The sequence below is a fragment of the Natrix helvetica genome (genome assembly GCF_964273705.1).
Source record: "Natrix helvetica genome assembly, chromosome: 2".
Taxonomy (NCBI): domain Eukaryota; kingdom Metazoa; phylum Chordata; class Lepidosauria; order Squamata; family Natricidae; genus Natrix; species Natrix helvetica.
The window spans coordinates 125,304,459-125,322,308 of record NC_138552.1 but is presented as its reverse complement, the minus strand read 5'-3'; the positions used below and the strand labels follow the sequence as shown (position 1 = coordinate 125,322,308).

Below are 17,850 nucleotides of genomic sequence, written 5' to 3'. Positions count from 1 at the left end.
TCTGTGACTCAAAATGACTCCCCTCTTAAAGTTTTATGAATCCTGTGGGACACACAGTGACTAGTATGCAAAAATATTATATAACTCCAGTGCACAAATATTCTCCTGAATGTTCATCTAACAGTGCTTTATCTTTTTTTTAAAAAATGGTTTTCTGTCAACTTCATTTTTTTCTTGAATATCTTTGTACATATTGCTGTGTGGACCAATATGTATGAATCTAAAGATAATGACAAAATGGGGGTGAGTTCTGAGAGATCATGGAAGAAGGAAATGAACCTGCTATGCTCAATAATATTTGAGATCTTATATCATCCTGGGCAAATGGTTGTTCAATCCTTTCTTGAAAACCTTCAGTGATGGTGTCTCCACAACTCTAGGAATCAAACTGTTCTGTCGATTAATTGTTCTGTCAGGAACTTTCTCCTTAGTTCCAGTTTAGATGTCTGGAGAAACTTCCTGATAGTGAGAACAATTAATCAATAGAAGAGCTTGCCTCTTGGAGTTGTGGCTGCACCATTGCTGGATGTTTTCAAAAAAGGATTTGACAATTATTTTTGCAAGTTACTTGCCTTCCGTGTTCTCATACTTAATCTCTGTATAGAAGTAGTAATATACCTCCTTTCAACCTTTCTGGTTTTGCTGTAAGGGCACCTCTTCAGTTTTGGATTTTCTGATTTGATTTGTTGCTAGTCACATATGTATGTACAAGGTTTCAAGAAGGCTGTTTCTAGTGTTTGAGTTTTCTACGCTTTTTTTTGTAAATTGTGATTTTTATGGAGATGAAACCCCAGCTTATAACATCCTTGATTTAATCAAAGGACTCATGTTCAATAAAAAAAAAGAATTTCACTCTCAAATTTCCAAAGTCTGTCCAGACATTACATCATTAAATGTAAATTGATGCGATACAAATTATATTATCTGAATAATTATGCAAATGACATACATTGATATTATTGTAATGGCATGCATTTAGATTCAGCAGACATTTAGGTTTACAGATATCCCCTTCCCCCAAATGATCCATTAATTCAAGTTTCACTATAGATAAATTACTGCATGGCAAATAGAAATTATATAGTATTCCAGCTGGGAAAGATTTCTGAAATGTGAAGGGCAGGTTCAGATGCTACCCTCTTTATTTTCCAAAATGGTCTGTAACACCATGCAAACAAGAAATTAAGCAATGTTATTTTTCGCAAATTGCATCTGAAGAAAAAGATGACATGGTAGATATTGGAAGTGGGAAGAGAATACTGCATGTATGTAGTATTGCATACAGTGGACAATCAGGAAAGCTAATAAGAGTTCTAAGAGAAACAAAATCTTCCTAATATATATTCACATTCTTACCGTCCTAACTGCCCATTTTTTAAAACCCATGCACATACTCTCCGCATGCGCTCCCAAACTGCGCCCGAGCATTGTATTAGGCTTAATTTCTCATGTGTCAATCCTCTACATAGGAGCAAAGCTGCAAGTGCCGAACAACAATAAAAGCAATTACAATAAGACCAAACTTCAAGCCAGCTTGTTTATATCCAGACATTTCTTTCCCTCAGTCTAGCGCTGCTGAAAGACAATACGACGGGGTGGGAGGATGAGATAATATAGCAATACAGTCAACTCGAGCCAAACTCAACCGCGGGCTGACGAAAAGCGGCACCTGAACCTACCAACTGAAGTGAGCGCTTCGGCCGCTATTGCGCAAGCGCCCTTTAAAAAAAAGGAAGCCCAATTGTTGATGGTTACCGAGGAAACAGCGTTGCTTAGTTACCGGTAATAGCGGATCCGTCCCTACCCAAGCCTTTCGCTGTTCGACCGTCCATCATGAGCCTTCAGCCGGTGCAAGGCTTGCCGCTTGTTCCAGGCTCGTCCTTTCGGGACCCGACGGTAAGGAAAAACTCCTGTTTTCTTTCCACATCACATTTACCTCCGAAATAGCTAAAGGTGTGGCTCGTTCGACTAATCGTCCCCCAGAAGCTCCCCTGACTCTTGCGGTCTTGGTCAGAGACTCTGATCGACGCCCTCCTTTAAGAGAGAGATACTTCATAAATAATCCCTGTCATTGATTGTGACAGCTCTAGGTCTTTAAAATATAGATTTGCGGTCTCTAAAAGAGCTTTCAAGCCATTTTGTTGTAGCCATCTGTATTTTTAAAAGTCAAAGCTCCAATATTAGAAGATTTTTTTAAACAAAAGTTACAAAAGGGCATAAAAATGTAAGAGAAAAAGATTGAATAGCCTACTTCCTTTTCAGCTCTTACTACCAAATATTAAAATGATTGAATGTTTTTAATTTAATATTAAATGTATCAGAGATCGATGTGACATGTCATTTTATGCAAACTCATACATCTCACCAATAAAGGAGAATATTTGTAGTTCAGGATTGAAATGAGGGGTCCTTGAGCTTGGTTGTTTTCTTGCAGACGTCTATGGAGATTCTCTATCATCCAGGTCATGATTGTTTCAAAGGAGCTCCCCCCCCCTTTTTTTTCTTTTTTCTTTTGAAGAGGCAACTGGGCTTTTTGGTTTTGCTTTGAAGATGTTTTGCTTGCCATCCAAGAAGCTTCTTCAACTCTATTTTCTTTTCCTCTAGATGTTTCATTATGTTGGGACTGATGATTGTTACGTAAGAAAACAACCAAGCTCAGAAAGCACCAAGGAGTCCTCATACATCTCATTAAAATTTACATCAATATGTTAAATGTAGTCTAAGCGTATTATTAAAGAGTATTATTAAAACATATTTTACTTCAATATTCCTTTTATTTTTATTTTTTCTAAGTATAGTACTCATTAAAAAAATGTTTGAAACTCTATGGCCCTGAAGAGTTTAAACTGTTAGGGAGGTTGTGAACTATTATTATTAAAATATAATCACATATTTTTGAGAAAAAAATTCCTTAATGTATTTTTAAAATTATTACTATATGGGGAAGGTGATAAATGAAATTTAGCTCTAAAGACAAATATATTTGAGACAAGGCAATTGAAAAATAAATGTGTTATTTTAGATACATCAGTCTGGTCAGCATTTGAGTCTGTATTTTTGTTGTTCTGTAGAAAACTGCTTTTCATCGTTCCCAAACTCTAGATTTCAAGAATGGTTTTGCCTTTAAGAAACTTCCAACTGTGGGGATAGGTGGAAATCGGCTTTATGTAAACCAATTGTCTCAAGCTGAACTTGATGAATTATCCAACAAGAGACCCACCTTAACTTATGGTGAACCTAAACAAGCCCCACCTGCAGATTTCATTCCAGCACACGTGGCTTTTGACAAAAAGGTATTTTCTCAAACATCTGATTTCAGGTACAGGTATTTATTGCAAAATTAAGTGTTTAAGATTAGCTGTTTATTTCTGATATCTGTTTGTCATCCCATGAAAGTAGTCCATATCAAAAAAGAAACTTTGAAAAGACTGCTGGGTCTCTCTTATTTGCAGATTATAATCAGGCTATAACCTACAAAGAGTTTCAGAGTTCTTTCTTCCTTTTTTATGATATACAGAATTAAAAATGTCTTTCTTAGACATTCTTTCATTCTTTCTTTTTATATATTAATAGAAAATGACATTAAATATTTTGCTTTCCTTCACCATCATTATGTCTACTTTTCTTTATACTATCAATAGTTTATTTACATGTTTTAAGACTTGTAGTGTAGAACCGGATTCAAGTACATCCTCTTCCTTGCAGCACATCTCTGGGCCAGTCATTTGGTCTAGCCTACTTCATGGAGACAGAATGGCTCAACATGAGCAAGCTCCAAGTTATACCTTGGGATGAGGGGGGGGGGGGAATTGTAGGCAGCTTTAATTCTACAAAAATAAATGTGCCAAATTTAATATAAGTTGTTAATGCTGTGTAAAAAGACTTCTGCTTCTACATTTAAAGTGACAATAAAATTATTCTAAGTCCATAAACACTCTTATAGAAAATTAAAACATTTTATATCGGTTGTATTCTTGTCAGTCAAAAGTTACCATAGTAATAATTTGCCATTGCTATTAGCTTGGTGCTAAATAGAAATTCCCTAGCTTCTATGAAGATAGTGCAGCTTTTTCTAAACTTACATTTAATATTAATAGAATATACAGTAATAGATTTCTGTCATTTGATGATCTCACACAGCATCAAGTTGGTTTCCGGTCATTTTTATCATTAATATAATTTTCCTTATATATGGGTTTGTTTGTTTTTTTGCTAGGTGCTCAAATTTGATGGATACTTTCAAGAAGATGTTCCTATGTCTACAAAAGAGCATTTCCGCATTCGTCAAGTGGGCATTTATTACTATTTGGAAGATGATAGCATGTCTGTCATGGAGCCCATTGTTGAAAACTCAGGGATTCCTCAGGGCAAGTTCATCAAAAGACAGCGTTTGCCCAAAAATGATCGTGGGGATCATTATCATTGGAAAGATCTGAATCGAGGAATTAATATTACTATCTATGGCAAGACTTTCCGTATAGTTGACTGTGATCGATTCACCCAGGTACTGTAATCTTGATTGCTAATCTACAGCATTCCAGTAATAAACTATTCCTACTGCAGTATTTAATATGAGGATAAATTGTTTTAATTCAATAGTAAAATATACAATTTGGAGATAGAAATTTTTACCATAAGTAGCATTGTGTATATGTGATTTATTTTTAGAATTATAAAACATATATTTACCCATGCTACATTATCAGTTGAATTCTCACAATGGTTATTTTTGATTATTGTATACTTTCACAGTAGTTTTAGTCATTTATTTCATTTACATTTGATTGAGATCTGTTTCTGTCTCTGTCTGCCTGTCCCTCTCTGGTTCGTGATAATATAGGAAGTCTGTTTTGAGAATAAAAGCAATAGGATTGTTGTGGTCTGCCGGCAGCCTATGGAGGTGGCAGCAGAGTTGGACAGCGGGGAGGTTGGGGAGGAGCATGGGCCAGCCCTGCAGTCTGGGGAAGGCTCGGATGAGGACTCTGCGTCAGAGGTAGAGAAGGGTCCAGGGCCATCTGGTAGTTATATGCTGCCTCCAGAGCCTCCGGAGTCTGACATCAGCGAGACAGAAGAACAATGTGTGCCTTTTCCCAGTGTGCGCATGTGGAGAGCTACCAGAAGGCAAGAACAATTAAGGGAAAAAGGGCAACTTGGAAGTAAGGCTTGGACATAATTGGCCCCTCCATAAAACATAAAAGAGGAGCAAACAGACATGAGCCTTTGCAGAAAGCAATTAGTTCATCTAGTCGGTTTCAAGCTCTGAGAAGTTCTGTTTGTCTCTGTGCTACGTTTGGCCTTGCAAAACTAATTGGCAATTAGGTCTCTGGCAGCATTTCAAGGGAGATAAAGGTGGGTGCTTATCAACATTACCCTGAAAGATTGTGGCAACTCGAGCAGACATCTGTCAGACTCTTCACAGACTGTGATCATTATGGCTGTGAATGACCATAATTCACAGCCGTATAAATAAACGAGGATATTTGGGACTAAGATTGTGATTTGTGCTTTCTCAGGAAGCCTAGGTCAGAACAGGGCTCTCTCAAAAAGAGCCTAAACTTCATTTATAGAGTAGCATTTTACTCAGTTTTACTAAGATTAATAAAGCCATGGCAGATAAGGCAGTGCAGGTTTTTTTTGCAAGTTCTGAAGTTTCTTGCCTTATTTCATTAACATGGGAAGACATTTTAGTATGCCAACCACAGATCGCAGTTTCACCCCCAAATGCAAGTTTAAGACAGTCTTGCTGTATGATTTCTTAATGTGCTTATTTGTATTTAACAATGTGTTTGCTGCTTTACAGACTTTTTTGGAAAGCCAAGGAATTGAAGTGAACCCTCCAGAGCAAATGATTTTTGATCCTTATATAGAGCTACGTAAAATGCCTGTACGTATGTATGTCACCCCCTCAGATTTTGATCAACTTAAGCAGTTTTTGGCATTTGACAAAAAGGTGAGTTTTAGGTTTGTTTCATAACCTACTTTTTGTGTATTCAAAACATTTTAACAACAAAATTATTTCGCAGTAAATGAAGCTGTGAAAAAGTAGGTAGCAAGTACAATTGTAAAACGTACTTAAAATGGGAGAAAATTAAATTGTATGGGCTATATAATTTGCATATATTTAGAGCATGCCAGAGGAGATGCTAAGAAATGCAGTGCTGAAATTCTTAGAGCCTCTTTGTCAGTGATAGTAAAGCTATGTAATTGCTGAGTGACTTTTCTGCTTTTCATCTTCAAAGATAATAAAGCTATTCTTGGTGAAGTTTACAAGTCGTTTTACTTTTAGTAAAATTTCATAAATAGTAAAATTACAAATAGTTTTCATTTAACAGCAATTGGGACTGAAATTTATCTTGCTAAATGAGGTCGTAAAGTGCAATGTCACATGATTGTGTCACTTAGCAACAGAAATCCCAGTGCACTCAGACGCCATTATTATTAAGCATTGTTAAGCAAGGACATTACATGGTTGCCTTTTGTGACCTTCTGCTGACTTCCCCATTGACTTTACTTGTAGGAAGTCAGCAAAGGTCACAAACTAGGGTGCTGCAGCGTAATTGCAAACCAGGTATCAAGTCTCCAGTTTATGATCACATGACTGTGGGAATGCAATGCTGTCCATAAGTATGAGGATTGGTCATACCTACCACTCATTCAGTGCCATCATAAAGTTTGAAAGGTCACTGAACAAATGCTTGTTAAATGAGGACCATCATTTATCTCCAAACCCATATGAATCTGTGCAGTTAATAGATTTAATCAATGGCTTGTTATTTTATGTTGTTTTGTTGAAGTTTCAATGTGACTGGCTTTCTTGTCTTAACTATAATTGTAAGAAACTGTAATTGTAAGGATTTTGTCCTCTTATTAAGTTGTGATTCACTTTGACTGTGAGACATCATGCTTATAAGAGAAAAATTTCTATTCTTCCGTGATGAGAATGAACCCTTCACATTTTTTTCCAGGTTCTTCGTTTTTATGCCATTTGGGATGACACTTGGAACATGTTTGGTGAAAGCCGGAGATTTATTATTCACTACTACTTGGCAGATGACACAGTGGAGGTGCGGGAAGTTCATGAACGAAATGATGGCAGAGATCCTTTCCCAGTGCTGATAAGACGCCAGCGCCTGCCCAAACTTTTTTTGGAGAAGAAAGGTACTAACTTTCTCTGGTTGAGAATTCTAAGATTTTATACATATAAAATCCTAGAATATAGGATAATCTGTATATAAATAAAAAGTTTAGTGTCTTCAAGCTCTTCATACAAATATTTTAGATATAATATGAATCTATTAACTTTTGCTACACAAAGTATACAACATGGGAATCAGCTGTAACAAGATAAGGAATGCATATGTTTTCAGAGAGGCTAATATACTAAAATTAGTAAAATAAGACTGCATTTATTTAGTCAGTCAGTCAGATGCACTATTGAAATACTAATTTCTAATTATACCCTTTATAAAAGAATACTGAAATGAACCCATGCTTGCCTTTCTTAAAGTTAATGCAGATTTTTCAATGATACCTAAATTATATTTGGCAATATGTTCTCAGATGCTATGGAAATTAGGCCCATAATACATAAAACCGATTGTCTTAAAAATGTGAGCAAGCCAAGGAAGGACTGTCATTGCATTTTCCACTGTCTAAATACCCTATTTTTCAGAGTATAAGATGCACCGGAGTATAAGACGTACCAAGGTTTTGAAGAGGCAAATTTAAAAAAAAAAGTAGGTAGGTAGATAGAGGGATAGAGAGAGGGGGGGAGGGAGAAATATAGTAGGTAGGGAGAGAGAGAATAGGTAGGTAGGTAGAGGGATAGAGAGAGAGAAATAGAAAGAGAGAGAGAGAAATACAGTAGATAGGTAGGGAGAGAGAGTAGGTAGGTAGGTAGATAGAGGGATAGAGAGGGAGAGGTAGGGAGAAATACAGTAGGTAGGTAGGGAGAAAGAGAAAGAAAGTGTAGGTAGGTAGGTAGAGGGATAGAGAGAATTAGAAAGAAAGAGAAATACAGTATGTAGGTAGGGAGAGAGAGAGTGAGAGTAGGTATATAGGTAGAGGGATAGAGAGAAAGAAATAGAAAGAGATAGATAGATAGAGTAGGTAAGTAGGTAGGTAGATAGAGGGAGAGAGAGAGAGAGAGAGAAATACAGTAGGTAGGTAGGGAGAGAGTGAGTAGGTAGGTAGGTAGAGGGAGAGAGAATTAGAAAGAGAGAGAAATACAGTAGATAGGTAGGGCGAGAGAGAGTGAGAGTAGGTAGATAGGTAGAGGGATAGAGAGAGAGAAATAGAAAGAGATAGATGATAGATAGATAAGATGATACATACATAGATAGATAGATGATAGATAGATAGATAGATAGATAGATAGATAGATAGATAGATAGATAGATAGATTGATAGATGATAGATAGATAGATAGATAGATAGATAGATAGATAGATAGATGATAGAGTAGGTAGGTAGGTAGGTAGATAGAGGGATAGAGAGAGAGAGAGAAATACAGTAGGTAGGTAGGGAGAGAAAGAGTAGGTAGGTAGGTAGATGTTTCCAGGTGTATTTATCCATGTGCTGGAGAAGGAAATTGCTGACAATCTACAGCACCTAAGTCTTTGTTCCTGCTGGCACAGCACTTGATCAATCTAATTCTCATCAATCACTTTAACTAAAGAGCTTTCCGAAAGGGAAATAAAAGGTTTTTGCACTATGCAAACCTCTCAAAAATGGCCCGTTTTTCACGAATAAATAAATAAAAGGCATGAATAGCCTTGGGGGGGCTTGCAGAATGCTCTTGGGGAGCTGGGAGGGCCAAAAACGAGCAAAAAGTGGCCCGTTTTTCATCAAAAAAACTGCATGCATAGCCTTATGGAGGCTTATAGACTGCTGCTGGGGGCAGGGGCAAAAAACAGCCCATTCTTTGCTTATTTCTGCCCTCCCCAGCCCCCAGGAGCTCTCTGAAAGGCTTCATAAGGCTATGCATGGCCATTTTGTTGAAGGGGCAGGGCTTCAGGGGGCAAAAAAAATGTTTCTTTGATGTATAAGACGCACCCAGATTTTCAGCCACTTTTTTGAGGAAAAAAGGTGCGTCTTATACTCCGAAAAATACAGTATGTCAGCAATGGAAATCTTACTAAACTGCCTGTTTGTTTGTTCTTGCAAGACAACTTCCCAACCTGTGTACTGGAGATTTCTGATCAGGAGGTCTTAGAATGGTTTACAGCTAAAGATTTTGCAGTTGGCAAACCCACTACTCTACTTGGACGTACTTTTTTCATCTATGACTGTGATGAGTTCACGCGACAATTCTATCAGGATAAATTTGGCATCACTGACTTCCAGGCAGTTGATGTAAAGAAGCCACTCCCAGAGGAAATCAAGCAGGTAAAGGGGGAAAACAAAGAAGCTGCAAAAGAGGGCAGTTTTTAATTAAAGGGCAAGGAAATGGAGGTCAGAACATGAAACAGGATTGAGAAGAAGGACTGACAAGCAGTGGAAATGAGAGTTGCTAGAGAAATTCCAGAAAGCAAGTCAGTCTTCATAGACACAAAGAATAGAAGTACTAGGAAGCATCATTTATATTAAGACAAAGCAGTGACGTGCAGTCAGGTGAGGCAAGTGAGGCACAGCCTCACCACTCTCATCATGAAAAAAAAAAGTAAAAGGAAAAAGCTGAGCTAGTTGCTGCCTCACCGTGGATGACTCTGCTTAACCTCACTGGTGCTCTCCCTCCCCAAGTGTAGTGACTTCCTCCCCAGGCCCACATTCATTTCTCTCTCACACACACACAGCTGGATAAAACTATATAAAAATCTAGCCCAGCTTCACTGATTACAAGTTTGAAAAGGCAATGTGGCTCCACCTGCAATCAAACTACACTTGGGGAGGGAGAGCACAAGCGAGCACTGAGGAGACCACAGGAGGAGGCAGGAAGCCAGGCAAAGAGCCATGCTGTAGTACACACATTCCCCCCCAGCCTCTTTCTTTTGGAAGGCTCGGCTCGGCTCCCCTCCGGCTTCTCTGCCTCTCCTCTCACCCCAGCCTGCCAGCAGGAGGTGGTGGGTGGGCTTTATTGTGTTCCAGGCATTTCCCACCCAGACAGCAGGCTGCATTTGCAATGGTGGAGGTGTTTGGGAAAGGCAGCAGGGGAATGGGGGGGGGGGGATGGCAGAGGAGCTGCTTTCAAGCCACTGGAAAAGATATCCAATCCAACTTTTGTGTGTGGGGGGGTTTGAGAGTGAGTGAGAGAGGGAAGGGGTAGGAGAGATAGTCCAATCCAACTTCTGTGTGTGTGTGTGTGTGTGTTTGAGAGAGGGGGAAGAAGGGAGAGAGGGAGGAAGGAGGGGAAGGAGAAGAAAAAGAAAAAGAAAGAAGGAGCAAAGGAGAAAAACAAATGCTGTCGCTTTAAATTGGAACTGAGCATGCCTGGCTGTGGAATTCTGGGAGTTGAAGTCCACAAGTCTAAAAATATTTGAAACCCAGCACTGTGTCAGTGCCTCACCAGTCATAAACCTCACCGCACGTCACTGAGTCAAAGTATTACTGTTGATTCACTTGCTAATGGATAAAAGTTTCAAAATACACAGTACAGAGTTTAACTTACTATGGTGACAAAGATTGCTTTTCAAATGTATTTATTTATTTAGAAATAAGTAAGAATGTAGTGGAAGTTAAAAACAGGTAGGAAGTTCAGATATCAATTCAGCTAGACTATGTTTTTTATTATCCCTTCTCTTTTCAAATGAACTTTTTTTGCTTTTTTTTACCCTCTTCAAATGCAGTTCTTCTGGATGGAAGAGTGATTGGAGATGAACGTTTCATTTGCATCTGTTCCTTTAATAAAATTTCCAGATTTATTAGAAAATAAACAATTCTACATTGGATTGTTTTTGTTGGTAGCTAGAGAGCTAAGATGAACAGAAACATGTCAATGCTATTGCCTAGGAACAGAATCTCCTAGTTATAAACATAATAGTGTCTTACCTATCCCATTTCTGCTTTTACTGATGCTTCACAATAGAGTACAGTAATGTTTTTTTTTTTAATTTACATTTATTTAAAAATATTTTTTTAAAAACCTTTAAACGGGTCATTTTACAATATTGTGAGTAAAGTTTCATGGTTCAATATTGTAATTTTTTTCCTTGGCTTATTTTATCTACAGATAATTCCTCCCTACAATGGTTATGGTTTCCTCGAAGACTCTCTTCAAAACTGTTTCAGTTTGATTCCACAACCCCCTAGGAAAAATATTATTAAAATGCTAGAGAATGACCACAAAATTTTGCGCTATGCTGTTAGAATGGTGAGTTGTCATGATTTAAAGTTTTCAGAGTGATAATTGAGTTGGGGATTAGAAGTTCTTCTTTTAATTTTATCTCCAGAGGTTAAGGTCCAAGGAGTAAAAATTTCAGTGTAATAAGAAGTATTCATATATACGAGTTTTTAATTTAAACAATTGATAAATTTGACAACCTGATGAAATTGCTGAAAGGTCAATCTATAATAATATATAAACTCTTAACTCTATTTCTCACAAGTCAGTGAAAAATAGAAGCAGATATTAAAATATTATATCAAATAGTCTTTCAATTCAAAGCACTATGGATACATAGAATCTGATTAAACTTGAGAATTTTCAAACTAGGGAGTAATGGAAAACACATATCTATTTATGTATACAGTGTAGTTTCCCTTGGCTGGTTGAGGATAATCTATTGGAGCTCTACATTTAGTTCTCACCTTAAATAACTGTAATCCTTTTTTGTTGCTTTCATTTCAGAACACCAATTATTTTATTACTGTAAGATTGTATTTCAGAAGGTTTTCAGTAGTGAGAGCAACTGTAATGTGTATAAAACCAGAAACAAGATAAAAGATAGATGTCCTATCAAAGGAATTAGTTTCCATTAAATACTCAGGCCCTTCACACGGTATAGGAGCTTGATTAAATCATAAATTACACAGGATCCAGCAGTGTGGTGTGACTATTAAATAGGTTAATGAAGTCTTAAGCTGTATTAACAGAATTATAAAGTCCAGAAAATTGCAGAACAAAATATGTTTAAATATTAGGAGGCATTTCTTATGACTCAGAGCTCAACTTATATTTAACCTTTAATGTGTCCAGGAATCCTCAAACCCTGATGACAGCAAGAGGCATTTCGTCCTCTCCTATTGCCTCGCTACTGACATGATAAGCATTTATGAACCACCTGTGCGCAATTCGGGAATTATTGGTGGCAAGTACCTATGCAAAACCAGAATCCCAAAGCCAGGATATTCTACAGACGATCCTGTTTATTATGAACCTGCCGACTTAACCATAGGTGCTATGGTAGAAGGTAAGTAGAAAGATGGAGTATAAATATTTTAGAAGTGAATATTTTGGCACATATTCAGTCTTCATTCTATATTTTTTGCCTAAGAAATAATGTTTTTCTCTGTTAAAATTATTCAAAAAATATAACATAGAGAATTATGTAATTTGCAGCTAAAACAAGCTAGATAAATATTCTCCAATTCCCCTTGCTTTCATTAGGCACTGTTGAGCTATTTGAACTGTAAAGTTCACAAGTGACATATCTTTTCAGGTTAGTTACAACCTGGGTTTTTGGCGAGAGATCTGACTTCAATATCCCTTGGAATGATAAATTGCCATTTTACTGGCAAATAAACAAAGTACTAAGAAATGGCAGAGATAAAACATATTGTTAGTCATCTTACAGCTTATTCCTATAGCCATACGCAATTTCCTCAGATCAGAATAGAAATAATAATGTTGATAGAAAAGAGCTGTAGTTGCACCATTCTTATCCTGTTTTGGCAGGTATGGCTAGCTTATTTCACGTTTTCCTTCAGTTGCTTTGCACAAAAACAAAAAATAGGTTGAGCTGCAAGTGTAGTTACAACCTTGTACTTCTTGGACTGCAGGCTTGTTCTTCTAAGAAAATAGCCAGTCATCTATGGTGAGGGTAGTTACATACCATCTTTTCAATTTATAAAGCTTCAAGGATTTCACCAATGCAATTCAATGGCATATTGATACTTTCCAGATTTCTATTCTTCATGTTTTCCCTGCGTCACTGAAAAGGTTTGAAATAAGTACATTATGCTATTGCTAGACTTAAAGCACCTTTGGGTGCTTTTTAAAATATCAAAATATTCAGCTTTCTCTCTCCACCAATGTGGCCACATCACCACTGGTGTTGTTGAGAATTTGAAAGGCTGAAAAATGTGCACCATCCCCACCTCTGAAAAAGTTGCACAAGTTTAATCTATATTTCTGGAACTAGCAGACACTTGGTCATGATAATGACAGATTGTCTCTTTTATGCAGTGTTTGGCCACAGATTCATTATTGTGGATGCAGATAATTATGTGTTGAATTATATGGAAAGCAATTTGGAAAGCTTCCCAGCATCTGTTGTGCAGTCTATGAGACATCATTTTGCACCCCGCAGGGCAGCCATAGAGGAACTAAAGAGGTGAGCACTTGAAGAAAATATCCATAGAAAATGTTTCATATCTAATATTAATTATGCTGATTCAGCAGCTTTTGGTCTGAGGATGTTGGAAGATATTCCCTTTACATAATCATAGACAATAAATCAATATATATTATCACTTTACCTTCAAACATCACAAATAGTCACAGCTTTCATAAAGAGAGGTTTACACTATGGCCCCTTTCCAGTTACCAGAGAATAGTATCAGGAAAGGGTACTTGCTTTCATCCTCCACCAAAGATGCACATGGTTGGTTATTATGAGAAAAATAATTCTGGACATGATAAAACTATTCTCATTTTCTTTCAAGTTCCTAGATGAGTTAACTAACTTGTAGATGATGTTCAATCAGATTGAATAAATTTAAAATAATCACTACTGAAACATTTGTCACTACTACTCACATGGAATAAGTAGTAACAGTTCTAGCAGAGAAAAATTGCAATTGAATTTTAATTAAAAAAGACACAGAGGAAAAGAATGGTAACTTACCTTGGCAGAGTGAAATCAAAATCTGTTGTTTAAAATCAGATAAAAAGATATATTGAAATGGTTTATGATTTGTTTTCAGCCACCTAATTAGTAGGCTGATTAAAAATTTACTAGAGTGATCAGACTGCATTGCAAATGGGGGGGGGGGGGTATTCATTGTCAGTGTAAAATGTGCCTGCATTACTGTGACATAGAAGTACATTTTAAGAATGGCTTTTCTTTTGAATGGCAGATGATAATTTTTGTCCATTTAGTTGTAAATCCTAATACCTCTGCAGGCCCCCAATGCTATCCATAGAGAATGTACCTAATCATAGTTAGATTAAAATGCAGGTGATTGATCATAATTTTAAGAAGCATTTCAAGATGCTTGAGTCTTGAGGACATCCTATGACATCCGAGTTCTTTTCTCCCTCTAGGTTAGCTTCCAATGAGCCTGACCCACAGGAGCTAGCTGCATTATTGGAGCAGATTCAGGAACACATGAGGCGGCATAATTATCTGCCAGACAGCAGTATGCAGGAAGCTTTCCTTCAGCAAGATAAAGATGGCTCAGGGCTTCTAAACAAAGCAGAGTTCTTCACCCTTTGTGACCATTTTAAAATACCAACTGATGACCCAATTTTCCAAAAGGTAAAAAGTATGAGCTGGCAATCTGTTCTAACTCTAAGCCAAGGCTTATCAACAGTGAGAACAATGATAGAAATGTTCAAAAGGAGGTTTAGGCTTTTGAATTTGGAAATACAGGTAACAGGGTATTAATAGTGTAAGGAGATACTGGTACATCTATTGCTTCTGTAATTCTACCAATATGACTCAGAGACTGGGATCAATCTAAAATCATTGTGGCTATACATTTGCTTTAATTTCTTTCTTTATAGTACCGATAAAAATATAATTGTGGCATAACACAAGAGTAGAATACAGAATAACAGAGTTTGGAAGGGACCTTGGTGGTGTTCTAGTCCAACTCCCTGCCCAAGCAGGAGACTCTATAGCATTGGGGACAAATGCCTGTTCAATCTTTTCTTTAAAACTTTCCGTGTTAAATGTTATATGCTCCTATATCATAGAGAGTTACAATATGGAATGTATCTTTATATATAGATTTCTTGCTAATTCATGTTATAATTAATAGAATTTTTCTAATTTATCAAAACAGTGGGAAGTTACTGCATATTTTCATGAGTGCCATTTGCCCGATTTCTGTTAGGATTTTAGGAGTGACAAATTTTAGAATTCCAGAGTGGTTTGTATTAGCCATTTTCTGAAATCCTTTTGTAAACTCACACTTTAAGTATTATTAAATGATATGCTATTGCAGTTACGGTAACTTGTGGCATTCCATGTTTTTAAAAATAGATTTGTTTTATTTGAGTCCCAGTACTGGTGATTTATTGTGTGATAATTGTCATTTGCAGCACTAATTATTTATCTAAAATGTTCCAAAGTCTTTCCCAGATTCTTACGTACAAGTAGGTACAATGGCAGAATTTCATTGCTAAAAATGTAGTTCTAAAACTTGACATCATGGGACCATGTTGTTTAGCAACAACAATTCTCACCATTGCCATCATTAACTAAATTCCGTTGGTCATTAGTCAATGGCCCACACTAATCCAAACCATTCCCATCTTGATCACTCTCAGCCCCAAGCCTCAGTTCTTTCAAGATAAGGGACTCCCTTCCCTACCACTTCTCCCAAATGCCTATTCCCCCAATCTCTGGCTTCTGGGTCAGCCTGTATTGTGGGGTGGCAAGTAGCTTCAGAACCTCACAGTTGTGGGACTACTTGCTATGTTGCATCTCAGAGGCTGCAAGAAAGCACTGAGCTGCAACCACCTTGGGAAGCCACAGCCTGACCCAGCAATGTGATGCAAAGCCTCAGCTATCCCAAGAAGCTCGAGCCACTCCAACTTAAGGGCCCCTGCATTTAGAAGCTCCTGGTGCTGTAGCTGAACTTTGCTGTCTTCCTGCTGCTGACACATGCATGGCCACTTGAGGCCTTCTTGCCCAGGTCTCGCAAGGATACTGCAACTTGTGACATTGAGAAAAGCCTCATGTGGCCATCAGCAACAACCTTGCAAAGGCCGGGCATGCTAGATCAACAGTGGGAGCAAGAATATGGTAAAGTTCAGCTAGGGTGGTGAAGCCCACAGTGGCTGGGGCTGTAGAGAACAGGGAGCCAAAAAGGCAGAAATGGGGAAGATAGGTGGATGATGGATGTTAAAGTGTCCCTGCAGTTGTGTGGGTGGGCTGCTAAACACCTGAATTTTGATCACGGTTCAAAGGGGGGCCTGCAACAGCCATAACTTCAGAGACCGGATATAATTATTATTTGCTCAGCACTGCTGCAACTTCAAACACTCATTGAATAAATCATCGTAACTCAAGGACAAGATGTATTTAACTTAATGGTACATGTTCATTACAAGTCCTATTGTTATTCCTTTTATTTCAGTTTAAAAGAACATTGATTGTCCCTGAATTTTTCCCACTTTAACAAGTATCCTTAAATATCAGATTGTATTTGAATAGCAGGGACTTGGTTTGGATTTTGTAGTAAGTAATAGATTTGAAAACGAAATTCTGAATAAAACTGCATTATTTCTGTACTTGAAAGGCAAACAATTGTTTCCTTCTCCCAATAGCATATTATGTCTGTGTTTTCACATACCCAATTAAAAAAAATTAGAAAAGGAAACAGCCTCACTTTTATTTTGTTTTACTCTGAAGATTAAAAGCAAAAATCTTACTACTGCAGATTAAACTGTGCATGCAATTTTTTTTAAAAAAATGAAAGTACAGCATTTGCAACTTTTCATTGGCTTCTCTCTCTCTCTTTTTGCAGCTTATTAAGATGTGTTCCCATGGGGAAAATCAAATAAGATACCCTGACTTCCTCAGAGCTTTCCAGTGTTGATCAGTTCAAAACTAGCAGTTACCAGGTTTACAAGATCAATTTCAATTAAAAACACTAATTATTGAAAGCTGCTCTGGTATGCCTTCCTTTTTCTACCATATATTCAATTTATAATTTTCCAGATTACTCGACAAAAACAGTCCAGCTCTGATCCTTCTACTAGTGTGAGTGTGGTTATCTCTATGCATGTAATTATGGGTAGATCTTTATTTTATTGCCTGGAAAGCAAATGACATTTGTGGGATTCTGTGTCAATGTAACTATCCTTTAGTCCTTTATGAACAATATGACTGTCTCCCACAATATATCCCAGCTGGTTCAGTCTATCAGGGTTGGCATGCTCTGGGTTCCATCTTTCAGGTCCCTGGAAGTGTGCGTTCTCTATAGCAGTGCCTGTGCTCTGGAACTCGATTCCCCCAAGATTTGTATGACTCCCATACTACTGACTCCAAATGTGTGGCTTTTCACTGAGGCCTTCAGTGAGTGCAATTGACACACCTTTTCTTTCTTTGGTTTCATCCAGAATTGGGTTGTTACTTGTTTTAAAATGTTTCTAACAATTTGTAAACCATCCGGAGTTGCTGAGAGTGGGGTGGCATGTACATTTATTTTATTATTATAACAAATGCACAAGAAAGCTAAATCCCTTAACCATTCATCTTATGCCCCAGTGAAGTTGAAAACATGTATTACAAGAGCCTTAGGATTCAGAACTTTCCATTTCCTAAACTGGGAGGGGAAGACATTTAATGGCAGACTGTTGTTAATATGATTTCCTTCCTGTTGCCTGAAGCAAGTAAAATTATAAGCCTTCATTTAAGAAAGGATAAAACTTAGTTAGGTTTACATATAAGAGCCAAGCAAGCTTTACACTTGCTCTGTCCAGAAATTTCTTCTTTGGGACTTCTTACAATCTCAGCATAT

At 37.4% G+C, this 17,850-nt stretch overlaps 1 protein-coding gene across 2 annotated transcripts; it reads left to right on the top strand.

Moving 5' to 3' along the window:
• The first annotated feature begins 1,608 nt into the window (after positions 1-1,608).
• On the top strand, positions 1,609-17,115 carry EFHC1 (EF-hand domain containing 1). 2 transcript variants are annotated; one of them, XM_081941220.1, is made up of 11 exons: positions 1,609-1,896; positions 3,072-3,293; positions 4,217-4,504; positions 5,801-5,950; positions 6,966-7,158; positions 9,167-9,387; positions 11,168-11,308; positions 12,134-12,347; positions 13,343-13,490; positions 14,423-14,636; positions 16,855-17,115. In XM_081941220.1, the coding sequence occupies exons 1-11, from the start codon at positions 1,834-1,836 to the stop codon at positions 16,924-16,926; spliced, it is 1,926 nt and encodes a 641-aa protein (XP_081797346.1). In that variant the 5' UTR covers positions 1,609-1,833; the 3' UTR covers positions 16,927-17,115. The 2 variants fall into 2 exon arrangements, with proteins under 2 accessions (XP_081797346.1, XP_081797347.1); XM_081941221.1 differs by lacking the exon at positions 1,609-1,896 and having other exon boundaries at positions 3,206-3,319.
• The last annotated feature ends 735 nt before the right edge of the window (positions 17,116-17,850 follow it).